Below are 15600 nucleotides of genomic sequence, written 5' to 3' on the forward strand. Positions count from 1 at the left end.
TTTCCTCTTCTTCGAAATATTAAACCCCACAAGAACCTGAATCCGAGTAAACTCAATACAAAGATGCCAGTGGATTCTTTCCACGTCGCATGCTCTCATTCTCAGCTATGGTGGCCAGACGGCTGTCCCTTTCAACCAGTTCCTATCCTGACGAATCCGAGCAGAGTAGAGCAGGTTCGCTGCGCGGGCTGCCGAAGCGCGCCGCTTGAACCCTGGCCGCCCCGCCCCTCGTCCGGACGCAGCCAATCAGAACCCGCCTCTTACGAGCGTCCCACCGGCCAAAATGGCGGCGGCCGTTGGCGCGCGGTCCGGTTTGTAGTTCCGTAGCTCCGTTGCTTTACTCCTCCTGTTGCAAAATGTGAAAGGAGAAGCGGCTGGTGGAGGGCGTCCTACGCAATGAGTCGGCGAAGGAAATATGGGGACAGCCCTGGCCTGAAGAACACGCCGCGCAAAGCGGCGGCGACTGAGGAATGCAGCTCGGTGGTCGAAACGGGGAAGAGGCGGCTGAGGTCGGCCCGCGGTTCAAAGCCCTGTGGGGCTGGAGAGAGGCCTCTCCGGCCTCTGCCGCAGCAAGAGCAGTCGCCAGTAGCCGCTTCGTGCAGTAAAAGTAACCCCGAGGGTGAGACGTGGGCAGCGGGGTCTCCCTGGGCTTCGGCGCCGCAGCTTCAGAGGCCAGCTCGTGACCAGGAAACCCCGGGTGCAGGTGGGAGTGGAGTCTGAAGTTGTGTTTTCTTTCCCTGGGCTTCTCCCTCGTGAGTCCAAAATTAACGCGACCCCCCCCCCCAGGGCTTTCATCCCCGAGTGTGAGCACTGCCCCGTTAGGCGTGACAACCGCTTGTCGTCCCTGCCACAGGAATAGATTGTGGGGTTTACCTGTTGGAGGGAGGAAGGCTAATTTGTAGGCTGCTCCTCCAGGTATCAATAGTGGCAGAGCGAGGAGAAATAATATCTTGTGCCTTCTGCTTATTACCACGGGAATTATTTCCCCCTAAACTTTTTGCCCTGATCTGACTTAGAGAAGGGGCCGTCTGGAATATATAGCTATCTCTATCCTCAAAGCCTTGGTGATGTCTCAACTCATTATGAATAAACCGGAAGTTCCTTTGTATAATGTCCCTCATAGTAGGAAACCGAGGGCCCCTGAGTATTTCATTCTGATCACTTTTTGGTGTTCAATTTTTTCTAATAAGTCTTGGTAGGAATTGAAACTCATATAAGAGCTCTTTCCTAGAGCATGTTCTTAAAATACAGCTTTTATTACCTTACTTGTTTTTAGTTTGACAGAGCAATTGCAGAATAAACAAAAAAAGTGATACTAGACAAAACCAAGAAATGGCTCACTAAAGCTTTTTGAAGTAATTAGTGTAAGTTGGATAGAGTTGGCAAAAGGAAGCTAAACATAGACTTTTTCTGAAGTTTCTGTTGAAATGCTTTTGATTTTTGAAATGTATCTGTGAATTACAGGTGCTTCCCAAAACCTCCTAGTTCCAGGGGTAATGAATGGAATGACTAGGTTATACAGTATTGTACATTTATAGAGCTATTAGATTGTCTTAAAATACTTGCTATTTACAATGTCAAACTTATGAAGTACTACAGGGATTTTATGTGAAACATTTCAGTTGTGGCTAAAGTAATATAATCATCTCTGGGAAAGAAATTTATAATTGGACTATAAAAAAAATTTAGTCTAAGCTGGTATTTAACATTGGGGTATTATGAAGTAAAGTAATGCTTTAAAATGCAACAATTGTTATTTTAATCTTATTTTATGTAGAAATGTATGAAACACCAAAGAGAATGCTGCAGATGGATTTATTGTCATCTGCCTTCAGTTCTCCTAATGATCCAGATGGACAGAATGATATCTTTTGGGATCAGAATTCTCCAATGACGAAACAGTTAGGTAATTTGTTAAAACATTTTTATCTGGGTGAATATTTGATTAATGATTAGGATTTAACTGTAGAATTTCAGTCAGATATCCACATCAGGAACTTTTATACAGCAAATGTTTTTCGAGAATATTAAGTGATCATGTTTCTGTGATATGCGTGTAATGTCAGAATGCATAGTGATCTAAGCCATGCTAATTAAAATTGTGTTCTAAGACGTAACCACTATTTTTAAAAATTAGTTTTTTTGTTTTTAATTTATAGAAATGTCTTTGTTTCTTTAGGTAAAGGAAGAAAAAAGCGGATTTACACCACAGATAGTGATGAAATCTCACATATTGTTAATCGCATTGCTCCTCAGGTAAATATCAGTATTTTATAGTTTATTTTAAAACAGTGAAAATATGCCACTAAGTTTTTTTAATAGTTCATTTATGTGAAAAATATTTTGTCTTATTCAATTCTTTTTTAAAAACAGAGCAGCAAAGATTATTTTTACCTATTCTACCACTGAAATGCATGTTTTGAAAAAAGGACCATAATTTAAAATTGGTAATATATATTTTCCTAAGTATATGTATATACTTTTTTAGAATGATGATTTTTAACTAGAGCTTTGTGTTTATTTTGTTTTTAATGTTATTTAACAATATATGGTATCATTTTTCAAGTTACTAAAAGAGTAGAATCAGACAATAAAAGTTTAAACTTCTAAGTTTTTGGTGATGGGTATTTTTTTTCCTGTCTATAGCACACCTTTTCCTCATTGAAACTGCTTTTCTTAATACTTGTTGGCTTATAATATCATCAAGAAACATAAAAATGGAAAAAACATTGGATTTGGAGTTAGTTCTCAGTCTGCGTCCTATGCTGGATGACCCTAAGCAAGTCCCTTAAACTCTCAGAACTTTAGTTCATTCAGCCATTAAAATAGAATTATTACTTGTATTGCTCTCTTTCTTGGATTATTATGATGACTGAATTGGATAAAAATTTATGTAAACTACAGAGCACTACAAATGCTAGGTTAAAGTTAATTATGATAGTTAAATTATTTGCTATAACAGAACTGTATTTAAAAATTTATTTCAGCTCTTGTAATGCTTGAGTGTAAGGGAAGTATAAGTTTAGGTCAACCTCTCTTCTGGACCTCTTTCCTTTCTCTTTTTCTTATTTAGCAACATTTAAATCCAGAAAACACCCAATTTTTTGCTTAGTATCTTTTCCATAGGAAGTTTAATATTTTTCCTTGAAATGCCCTTTGATAGTGACTATATGTTGACCATAAAGAATAGATGACACTGGCCCAAACTGTGGTTGCAAGGATCACCATCATCCAGGTGGAGGAGACAGGAAATAAAGTTTTTCTTAGCAACTATAAAACATCCAGAATTACAGCTAACACAGTCAAAACAACTCTGTTGCTACTAGCTCTACATTCCATGTTTGGTATGTCATAGAAATGCATTTTACATACAGTTCATTAGTTAAATAGCCTTTATACCATATACTACTTGCTTTATAAGTTAACAATAGATCTTCATTAATTGTGGGTTTCACATGAAAGAAGCATAATAAAATGTGTTTGGGCTGGCCAGCCTCAATAGTGATAAAAAGATAGTTGAGTAAATAATTGGACTCTACCTAAGTGGGCTGGAAATAATAGCTCACATAGAGAAATGGCAACAGTATGCAAGTGGTAATTTGTGTATAAGAAAAAGTACAGTGAAATTAGTTGCTTTTAAATATTACCATTTTCAACTGAGCACTTTTAAAGCACGTAAATCTTTGGTAATATCAAGGTCTTTTAAAGAACTTGTCATTTTCTCAGAATGACGTATTCATGTTGTTTATTTTTAGGTGAGTTATCCTCCTCAAATAATTATTTAAGTCACCTTAATAGTTCCAGAGATGACATTTTTTTAAATTTGCACTTTTAATTGGTCAGTCATTTTGCTTTCTTCAGGGATACTTTTTATACAATGTTGTTTTTTGAAGATGGTGTATATTTTCCCATCATTTTTACAACTCTGCACAGTATACTCTAGGATATGTGCTTAGATACCTTTTACAGCACCTGGATTGTAATTATTGATGAGGAAATTTTAAAAATATAGCATTTACAAATACTATAAAAAATACTATAAAAAACACATAGGACTCATGTATATATATAACTAGATGTATAAAGTTATTGTACTTTTATATTCTAAAAATGGAATGAATTTAAAATTACTTGGTAAATGGACCAAAAAGTATCCATAATTAAATCATTAAGAATGTTATTTTTCCCTAAATTCAAGATTGTTGAAACAAAAGGGAAAATATGTATTGCATCTAGAATCAAAATTATTGCTTTTCTTGGGTATTTTGCAAAGCTAAAATCTACTAGGTTCAACTGGACATCTAAGAAAACTGCTTGTTGATTGAGGATTTTGAAATACCAAGTTGTAGGTATCTTTTCACCTAACTTTCTAGTGAATAAACATGAACTGACATCTTTATGCTCAGCATTTTGCTAGATGCTGAACTATCAGGTATAGTCCTTGCCTTCAAGTAATCTATAAACTAGTGATAAGATTATTTTAATTTGTGTGATAGTTGCTTGTTTATGCTCATTCTAGGTACTATAAAAATAGAGTAGAAAATGATTAACTTGTTTAATTTATTGGTTTGGTTTGTAACTAATACACAAATTTATTCTCTAATTTTATGCATGATCAAGTGACTGAAGGGTATAGCAGAAAGATCCAGGACTAAAATGGCTTTTTTCTAGCCTTAATACTGGTAAAGCTTCTTTACCTGCTTTCTCTACTTACTTTTTGTTCTTATCCCTCATTCATAGCATCAGTTCTAACCTTGCACTTATCTCTAGCTTGGTCCTGATTTAATTCTAAGTTGTCTTAATTCTACCTAAGTGTTGTCAATTAAGGTCAACATGGATTGTCCCAACTTTAGATAAGCGTTATAATGGGGATAGGGAAAATTTGGAGAATCAGGTGATACAGAAAAAACTCCATATGTATCTCTCTTTATTCATAATACTAACGATTCCTGCTACATGGTTTATTTCTGATACTAATGTTTATTTTATGAATATCTTATGACAACTGAAATAAGTTGTTCAGTTTTCTTTTGATAAAAGATGTGCTCTTACTATTGAACATGCATTTCCTAATTAATTAAATTCTTAAAAACAAAATTTTTTTGAAAATAAGGAATTCCCAATTCTGAGTGTTTTCATTCCCAGAAACATAAATAGATCACTTCTTGCAGCTTGTTAGTGCTGTCCTCCATCTTCTCATTGTTTTGGAGTTTGTTTAGTAGCTATCACCTTACCAGAAATTATTGCTTTAAGAAAATAATTCAGCATAATTAAAGTGGATTTTTGTTTGGTTGGTTTTGGTACTTTTACACCTCTTTTTTTTTTCCCCTTCTGCCAAAGGATGAGAAACCAACAACAGACTCCATGCTGGGCGTGTGGATTGGTGCAACTGCTATTCCTTGCACTCCTAGTGTAGCAAAAGGAAAATCAAGAGCAAAACTCAGCTGCACAAAGTAAGTTCAAACTTCACAGTTTTTCTAACATTCAGTGAAGTAAGTATTTTTAATATTCTGTTTTGGTTTTGTGAATATGTCAAAATGGTTATAAATTATTTTCCTTAATTTTGACATGTAAAATTTTGACTTAAAATAATTATAATATCAGTATGTGTTAAAACTTTTGAATTTTAACATTAAAATATGTTAAATAACTGAATATTTATGACTTAGAACTTTACTTCGTTGTAATTTTTAAAATATTTGTTTAATAGGTTAAAATCACAAAATCAGGAGGAGGAACTTATGAAACTGGCTAAGCAATTTGATAAAAATATGGAAGAGCTAGATGTGATTCAAGAGCAAAACAAGAGAAATCATGATCTTATCCAGATGATTTCAGAAGCAGAGACTTTAAATAATTACAGAGATAATGTACAGATGCAGTTACTACATGATATAGTTCCTGAAATAGATAATGCTATGATAAAGAAGCCAGTGAAAGAAAACAGGATATTTGTGGTAAATGATCAAAACAGCAGTCAGAAGCCATTTGACCAAAATGCTGAAGCAGCCTTTATCGCCATTTTTGATGGTTCTACTCAGAAATGTAGTGGACAGTTAAGCCAAGATCTGTCAGATGCTTTCTTGAGCACCAGTAGTACTACCTTTGGAAAGAAAAACGCTTTGAAAGAGGAGAACATCATTACTAATGAAACTCTGGTCACTGAAAAACTACCAAATAAAACCCAAGGATCACTTTCTCATCAAGTAGATAATCCTGGAATGACAAAATCATATGTGACTTCCTGTACTAAGGAACCAGGAGCTTTTAATAAGCACAGTGATACATTTACAACCAGTGATTTTGAGGATGATTGGGAAAACTTACTAAGTAATGAACCTTTTGTTATGCAAAATATTGAAATGTCTGAACTTTTCGCTGCCCCTGAAACAGCCCAGATTACTGATCAAAAGGAAATTTGTACCTTTAACAGTAAAAATGGTAAAAGTAAGTCAGGAATGAATACAAGTCTAGATACCAGGTTAAGGGATTCAAAAATTTTACAAGATCTTCCTTCAAAGACATGGAACAGTGAATTAACAGATGCTGCAAAATACAGATTTTCACCAAAGCCGAATGATAAACCAAATAAATTCTCATCCACTGGAAATAAAATGAAATTGGAGAAATCTTTTAATACAATTGTTGTTCAAGACAAAATTCAAGACTGTGCAGTTGCATCTAATCTGGCAAAAGTAAATGAAGATACTCATATTAAATTTACTTCTAATGTAAATGCTTCTGAAAAAAAGTCTACTTTGAACCCAGGATGTTCTAATGAACAAAAAAATAAGTCCATTTTTAATCAGTCTTTGAAGGCACCTACTAATGTCGAGCCTTTAGGCTCTGCAACTTTGGGCAATAAAACCAGTGTTTGTAACCCAAATCAGACTAATGTATCAAAGCTTCGTTCTTTCTTTGATGATTGGAATGATACATCATTTACCAATGAAATTGTTAAAGCCTGTCATCACTTAGAGAATACCTGGGAAGCAGATGATGTAGATGATGATTTATTATACCAAGCATGTGATGATATTGAAAGACTAACTCAGGAGCAAGACATTAGAGTGGACAGCAAGACATCAGAAAGTGTATTTGGGATCAATAATAGTTCTAAACACGGAGCCAAAAACGTGTTTACTACACCTAAACAAGGAAGTCCGTTGGTGCAATCGGAGCATTTGAATCTGAACAGCGTTTCAGTGCAAACATCTTCATTGACAGATAGCTTACAAATAAATAAATCAATGAAGATGGAGAAAAGGGAAATTTGTGGAAATTCTCCGGGGTTTTTAGGTGCCACGACAAATTTGACTATATATTCTAAGAACTCAAATTGTCAGATCAATAATCTACATGTCTCTTGGAATAACACTGATGTTCCAAAACAAGTGAATAGTTCCAAATCGGTTCTTACAGGAAGTTCAAGTTTGAATGTGAGTTCAGATCACATGAGTACAGAAATTGCTGCTAATAAGAAGAAGTTGAGTACTCCACATCTATCGCATAGCACTGTAACAGATGAAGCTCAGAGTGACCTTAACAGAGCAGTGAGATTTTCTAAGTACATGTTTACAAAGATAAAAAATTCTCAAATTCTTTCTCAGTTTAATAACAATTGTATAACAGGAAGTATCTCTGGTACCAAAATCACACAGGGTTTGCAGAAAAATAAAACTGTCAACCCATTATGTGGGAAGGCTGTTCAACAGCAGTCTTTGGGGAAATTTTCTGAATCTTTGAAACAAACTTCAAAAGGTATGTATGAAATAATTTTCTTTGAAAAGTAACCAAACTAGTTATTTGTTTTATTGAATTTGCATAACATACAAGTTAAAAACTATGATGTTTAACTGGAAGTTTTAAAGTGATTCTTAAAAATAATGATGCTGGAATATACAAATACTGGGTGATTTATGTTTTGAAAAGACTGCATCGAATTCTTTGCCAACATTTAATACAGTGACTAGTGTATAGTAGGCACTCGATAAGTATGTGTTGAATGTTTTCTGAATTATTACCTGGAAAATTTTACTTATAGATTCATGTATTACTGTGTGAAGATTCCTTTGTTCACTAAATATCTCATTGTTTTAAAATTTGAATAATCTTACTCCTGTGTTTAGCAGAATATTGAGGTGAACAATGTTTGAAGATTTAGAGCATTCTAATTAAATGCCTTTGCTAGAATACCATCTGATATAAAACTGTTAGTTATGATGGTTAGAGTTGTTATTTACTTACTCAGTACATCCTGTGATCTTTGATTCTTTCCAGTTCTTCTCTTCCCCAGTTCTTTCTATCAGGTTCCATTGTTTCTACCTCAAAAAATATATCTGAAAACTGTCCATTTTTCTCACTGTCTCCTGCTATCACCCTTATGCAAGCCAATGTTTCCTGACTGGACTACTGCAGTTCTTTTACCTGTTCCCTGTCAATTCTAGTCTCCAAACAGCAGAATCATCTTTTAAAACGAGAAAAAATAAAAAACAAATATGGCATTTGTCTGCTTAAAGACAACCTTCAGCCACTGTCCGTCATATTTCAAATAAATCCAGACCTTACCCTGTGATCTACAAGGCCCTGGATTATCTCTCCTTAACCTTCCTGTCCTCTTTTTTTGCCTTACCTATTAGGCTTCAGCTACACCAGCTGTACTTCAGTTCCTCAAACAGAGTAAGTTCTTTTCTAGTTCAGGAGCTTTGACTGCTAGTCCCAGCTAACACTGCTTCCCAGCATGTGACTGCCACCCCTCCTTTGGCTGGTGCTTTTTTTTAAAAAAATAAATTTATTTATTTATTTGTGGCTGAATTGGGTCTTCATTGTTGCACGCGGTCTTTCTCCAGTTGTGGCAAGCAGGGGCTACTTTTTGTTGCGGAGCATGGGCTTCTCATTGTGGTGGCTTCTCTTGTTGCAGAGCATGGGCTCTAGGCACATGAGCTTCAGTAGTTGTGGTGTGTGGGCTCAGTAGTTGTGGCTTGCGGGCTCTAGAGCACAGGCTCAGTAGCTGTGGTGCGTGGGCTTAGTTGCTCCGTGGTATGTGGGATCTTCCTGGACCAGGGCTTGAACCCGTGTCCCCTGCATTGGTAGGTGGATTCTTAACCGCTGCGCCACCAGGGAAGTCCAGTTGGTGCTTTTTTATCCTTAGGTCTCAGTTTCAGTATTGATATTACTATCTCACAGATGCCTTCCTTCAGCAGTCTATAAATGCTTTCCTTGTTATTTTCAGTCATCTCTCTTATTTCCTTCATTTCTTTTATCACAGTTTGCAATGAAATATTGATAACTGTCTGTCTGATCAGTGAATACCTAGGCCTACCACGGCAGCTGCCAGTTAGATGTTTAATAAGTATTTGAATGAACATCATGCAATATAATGTGAAAAGTCTGTTATTCACTGATACTGTAGTAGTTTTTAAAAGGGAATATTTCTGGCATAACTACACGTGCTTCTTAATGCCCAGGGCACTTCACCAGAAACCTAGTGCCCCCACATGCCTACGCCAAATCTGCTGGCTCTTTTCTGTTTATCCTTTAAAACCCAGTGTGTTTCTAACCACGCAGAATGATTAAGGTTCGCTTTCTTTGGGTTTCTGCAATACCCAGTGCTAACTTCTGTTACAGCATTTACTATGCTAGCTTGTAATTATAGATTTCCTTAATCAGTCTCCCTCACTTGGGGCTAAACATTAGGATTCTTACTTATTATGTAGATCAATGCTTCTATGGTTAAGGGAGTTTTTAGTTTCTTTTAACATGATTGTTTTCTGTTTAGATGATGCTTTTGTTGGCATTATTGCTACAACTTCCCTATTTAAGTGATCCTTCCCTTTAAAAAAACATTGTAACAGTAATATGTAGTTTTATAAAAATAAAGAAAACAGTATAGATTAATTTGAAGTAAAAAGGTAAGTCCTCTATTTCTCCTTTCCTCCAACCATTCCTCAGGGAAATTATAGAGTATACACTATCTGGCAACTTGGTTTTGCTTTCACTTAATACATTGTAACTATCTTTTCCTGTTAGTACATACAGATTTGCTTTAGTCCTTTGAGTGACTACATAGTATGTCATTATATGGATGTACCATAATTTATTTAACTGTTTCTCTGTTGATGGAGGTTTAGTTTGATTGCAGTTTTTTGCATTATAAACAGCAGTACAGTCCTCCAGTGAATATTCTACATAAATTTACACACAATTGTGTGATTGTATGTTAATTACTGAAAATTTATGTAAGGTTCAGAATGTTTTAAATTTTGATGGATATCTCCAGATCATCCCCCCAATCGCATCAATTTATATTCTTATCAACACTGACAATGAATACTTCTCTACATTGTCACTCAAACTAGATATTTTGAAGCTTTAAAATTGTTGTCAGTCTATAATAGTTTTAAACATTTAAGTTTATGTTTAAATAAGTATAATTAATTGAAGCATGCTTCCAACATGAATTTATTTACTTATAGTTGTAATTCCATTAAAAACTAAATCTCTCTGGAATATTTGAGTTTTTCCAAAACTCCTGTCTCCTGTCTTATCTGCATTTTTTTAATGGATGGATAATCTGCCTTTCAGTTTACTTTACAATTTTTCTGTTAAGTTTACTGATAGTGCCCAATATTCTAATTAATATTAACATTGTTGATATTTTCTGTTGTTTCTATTTCCTCTTACTTTGGTATAGCAAGCTGCTCTCCAGGAAATATCTTTGAAACAAAACCCTTCTAACTACCTCATTGCTTTAAGCTGGCTTGGCTAACTGTGGCCTGTCCAAATCCAGCCTATATAGCCTGCTTTTGTACAGCCAGCATACTAAGATGAATTTCACATTTTATTTATTTATTTATTTTTGGCCACATTGGTTCTTCATTGCTGCGAGCGGGCTTTCTCTAGTTGCGGGGTGCAGGGGCTCCTGTAAGTTGCGGTGTGCGGGCTTCTCATTGCGGTTGGCTTCTGTTATTGCAGAGCACAGGCTCTAGGCGTGCAGACTTCAGTAGTTGCAGGACGCAGGCCCAGTAGTTGCAGCGCACGGGCTCTAGGGCGCGTGGGCTTCAGTACTTGCGGTGCGTGGGCTCAGTAGTTGGGGCTCACGGGCTTAGTTGCTCCGCAGCATGTGTAGGCTCAGTAGTTGTGGCGCACGGACTTAGTTGCTCCACAGCATGTGGGATCTTCCCAGACCAGGGATTGAACCCGTGTTCGTTGCATTGCCAAGCGGATTCTTAACCACTGCACCACCAGGGAAGTCCCACTTTCACATTTTAAGTGGTTGAAAAAAATCAAAAGAAGTATAATACTTCATGACTTTTGAAAACTATATGGAATTCATACTTCATTGTCCATAAACAAAGTTTTATTTGAACACAGTCACATCATTTACTTATATGCATCGTCCATTGCTGTTTTCATGCTGCAAGGGCAGAACTGAACAATTGCAACAAGAAATCACATGCTTTTTAAAGATTAACATACTTTCTGGCCTTTTACAGAAGAAAAAAGTTTTCTGACCCCTGCTTTGGGATTAAGATTAAAAAGAGCCACTCTTGCTTTGTACCTCGCAATAGTTTGAGACCTTGCTATGTATTTTCATTGCAGATTGTGTTAAAGGAAGTGCTGATGGGAGACATGAATGACTCTCTTGAAATCAGATTTGCCTAATGAGACTTTATTAATATCACAAAACCAGCTGTAAGGCCAGTTTTAGGGAGCTATGTTCTTTTCTGCCATCATGGACTATTAACCTATTTTCCTTCCAAATTTATGGTCAACTGAATGTAAATTGCGTGTGTGTATATTCTAAGTTTCTTGTGTTTCTCAGCTTTCAGACTAAAATAATAGATAAATTAGTCAAGCTAATTTTAAAGTACATTTTAGTATTATTCTCTAAGAAAAAATAGCTACAGTCTGTGAGATAATTGACTTAGAAAATAAAAGGCAACAGAATCATCCAGGGAGTTTGAGATATGTGTCCCTTACCCTGAACACCTTCTCTCATTTCTGATTATACTGAGGAAGGAAAGATGGTATATTTTGAGTAAATATCTACCTTAGTTAACAAGAGAAATGTCATAACCACTAAATTCTGAACCTCTGTCTAGATGTCAGTGTAAATAATATTTCTCTGCTGACAGTGCTGCAAATTCTTATTTACTTCTCTGAAAGGTAGATTTTACAACATAAACAGTTTTACCAATACACGGTCACTTAAATATGTATTAGGATGATGGGCTTGATTTTAAAACATTATTTAAATGAAAAAATAGTTTTGCTAATTTTAAAGTTTGATTTTTATAGCATTACATAGATAATCTAATATTTTAGCCCAGAGTGACTTAACTGTGGAATTAATTTTATTAGAAGTCAGAATTTTGGTAGAGGCAGAATTGGATGTGTTATTAAAATAGAACTTTCTCATTTTCATTTATCTAATTTAAAACATTGTTTATTTTATAGTAGGCTTATCTGAAGTATACACTAAAGTGTGTTGCATAAGAATATATCAGAATGCTTCATATTTTATATATTAAAAGACATTCATATTGAAAATTTTATTCAGATATCCTGCTTCTTGAAATAGTTTTCCAATGTTTGTAGAAAATATATCTTCCGAATAAAAATATAATATCTGACAGTGAGTTACATGTTTATTGACATAATAGATTTCAGTCTATTACTCTAAAATATTTTTCCTGGATAGCTGAAATGAAAATCTTGGAGTTCTATAGAGGGAAAAAAGTAGGAGTAGGAATATTAACATAGGATATCTTATAGTATAAAAATATACTCTTTGAGGTATTGGTATCTAATTTAATCCATTATATTTTGACTCCTTTTCTATTACAATTTATATAACATTTAAAATTCCAATTTGTTCTTAAAATATATTCATTTATTGGTTATATAAATTAGATGTCATTGTTCACAAAAATTATTTGCTGGGTAGTCAAAATGTACAAGTTTTAATCAAATGGATTTTATCTCACTGTGAAAAGAGTGCATCAAACAGATTGATCAGTGCTTGATTTTATTTTGGTCTAGAGCCTTGTACTGTACTGTATCTGTACTTGTAGTCTTATATTTAGTAAAGTATAGTTTAATAACAAAACCAATGTAGCAAATCTGGGTAATAAAAAAGTAAAAATTAAAATTTATTCAGAACAACTATATAGTCTGTAAAGCTAATATCTATATTTGGTTTCATTTTTAGAGGAAGAAGAGAAAAATAGAAAGTATTCTCCTGAAGAAATTCAGAGAAAAAGACAAGAAGCGCTGGTTCGAAGAATGGCCAAAGCACAGGCATCATCTGTAAAGAAAGACAGCTCCCACTTAACTTGATTTCTTTAATGAAATGTTACTTGGGAGGTAACAAAGACAGTTGATAACTATCTATGATAGGAAATATTTTTTCTTGATTTCTCTATGAGAAATTTAATGCTGAGTTATAAAGCATGGACTTCTACTTTATTTAATCAGTGTTTACAATGGTCAGTGAAACCTTTCCTTGGAGATGTATGTGAAAGTAATTGCATGTAAGTTTTGGAAATTCAGGAAAGTTAGCAGTTATGTAGTAGAATCATACAGAGTAAAGTCGTTTTATTTTTAAATACTGTGATTGCAGAGGATCATCAAAAAATAGATAATCCACTTAACTCTTACTGTAATAAATCTTTTCCTAATACAAAGCTTCAACTTACTAATAGAGATTATTTCTTTATAGCTTTTTTTCAATAACTGTTCCTTAAGGTTTTTATACATTTCTGAATTTTAATTAATACTTCCATATTCTTAGGGACATGATTGGTAGGAAATAAAGGACTTCATAAGAAAACTACTATTTTCAATTCCTAGTTTGTAATACATGTGAATTTAAAATTTTCTAAAATGTAATACATTTTGGAAACTTCCCACCATTTTTAGGGAAAATGCTGATTTAAGAAGTTTAGTTTTGAAAGAAGAATGTGGATTAGCTATATAAGTAGTGTACCATCAGTAACATTTAGAACTGTCAGAAACTTTAGATATCATCTGGCCCAGCTTCTTCACTGTATAGGTGAGAAATGAATACTGTTATTCCCAAAGTCAGAAGGCAAGTTGGAGCTGTGCTAGGATTAGAATGATTTCTTTCATTCTAGTGGATACTTAGGCAAATGGTACCATTTGCTTCAGAGTATTAATTAGTACATAAAATAACTTGTGGGTGCGTTAATTATTTTATAGTATAAAACTTTAAAAAAGTAACTAAAATACATTAAGCGACTGATAATAATGCTTATTGTTTCTTGTATTAAAGAATTAACCATTCCAGGATATAAAAAATGAGAATCTTTTTCAATTTTCCTATAACTATGTAATTTTCCCTTGATTAATTTACTGACTTTGCTAATTTGTTCTTCTCTGTTACTCTCTTTTTAATTTTGCTTGTTTGGAATTTGCGAAGCCAGAAGTAAAAATCTTAGCTGAGGGCATAAGGACGGTAAGAATGCTTTATTTATCCCAAATGGCTTTAGGATACCTGACGAGAGTTATAAATGTGAAACACCTATGAGGATGTTCACCACTATTCAGGTATCTTAGAGCTATGATAGTATCAAAGTAATTAAATGCATTTTAAAGTATTGCTCTATAGAGATACATAATTTTGAAAATTGTATTTTCATATATACAGTGGAGTAACATATTCTAGGTAATGTTTATTATTTGCCTAAGAATATATAAAAAAGTATCTAAATAAATATAGGTAGTTTTTCTGTGTAAGAAAATGAAGAGCTGAGAATCTTTATCTTTTTCTAAAATGGCTTCACTGTGTTCTTACTACTCTTTGGATATCTCTACTTTTGCTTAGGCTCCCCCCTGCCTACCACTTAATTTCTCTAGAATGCCTTTAGCCTATTGTGTCCAATCATTAAGACTCAGCCCAATAAATTTCAGTTGCTTTGACAATTGTACCTGACCATCCTTACTGGAATTGATTTCTTTTTTCTTATCATTGTGGTACTTATTTCTTGTATCTTTTGTTGGACAGTTCTGTAATGCCTTATATGTTATTCAGTTGTATATGTATTCTAGTAATACTTCTAAAAGTTCTTTGTTTGAACCTCTTCCATAATTTTGTCATATTCTCAATACAGCCTATGCTACTGTTTACTTAGCAGTTTTCTTTAAAATGACCCCTTTTCTCTTTAAAGGCTGACTTATAGTACTTAGGGATGGGGGTGGAAGAGTGGCTCGGCAAATCTGAGCCTGAACATGCTCTTCACAGTTTCCTTTTCTATCCTGATTCCTCTTCTTTTTTTTTAGATTCTCAGAATTTATTCATAACTGAAAGTATGTACCTTTTGACCAACATCGGTGGGTTGATTTTAATTGACACCTAGGACAACAAGTTTTCTAATTGAGAATTCCCACAGCAAGGACAGTGAGCTAGCATTTGTTTGGAAAGGCCTCACTCTGGTTGTTCATCTATATTATCTCTGATCAACACTTGAGGCTTTGCTAATTTGTATAATGAACATTTAAAATGTCTTTGCAGTTGCAAAATTAGTGCTTGTTATTAGCATGTGAATGTTAAAAAATGGGCTTTCAATGGTCAGATTA

At 34.5% G+C, this 15600-nt stretch overlaps 1 protein-coding gene across 5 annotated transcripts; it reads left to right on the forward strand.

The window, feature by feature from the left end:
- Nucleotides 1-273: 273 nt before the first annotated feature.
- ETAA1 (ETAA1 activator of ATR kinase) lies at nucleotides 274-15034 on the forward strand. Of its 5 annotated transcripts, XM_060309573.1 has the most exons (7): nucleotides 274-703; nucleotides 1778-1906; nucleotides 2180-2256; nucleotides 5341-5453; nucleotides 5711-7761; nucleotides 8640-8679; nucleotides 13214-15034. In XM_060309573.1, the coding sequence occupies exons 1-7, from the start codon at nucleotides 397-399 to the stop codon at nucleotides 13230-13232; spliced, it is 2736 nt and encodes a 911-aa protein (XP_060165556.1). In that variant the 5' UTR covers nucleotides 274-396; the 3' UTR covers nucleotides 13233-15034. The 5 variants fall into 5 exon arrangements, 4 of the variants coding, with proteins under 4 accessions (XP_060165556.1, XP_030733270.1, XP_030733272.1 ...); XR_009566238.1 differs by having other exon boundaries at nucleotides 274-619; nucleotides 5711-8679; nucleotides 13214-13323; XM_030877410.2 differs by lacking the exon at nucleotides 8640-8679.
- Nucleotides 15035-15600: the final 566 nt, after the last annotated feature.

Source organism: Globicephala melas, chromosome 12 (assembly GCF_963455315.2).
Source record: "Globicephala melas chromosome 12, mGloMel1.2, whole genome shotgun sequence".
Classification (NCBI taxonomy): domain Eukaryota; kingdom Metazoa; phylum Chordata; class Mammalia; order Artiodactyla; family Delphinidae; genus Globicephala; species Globicephala melas.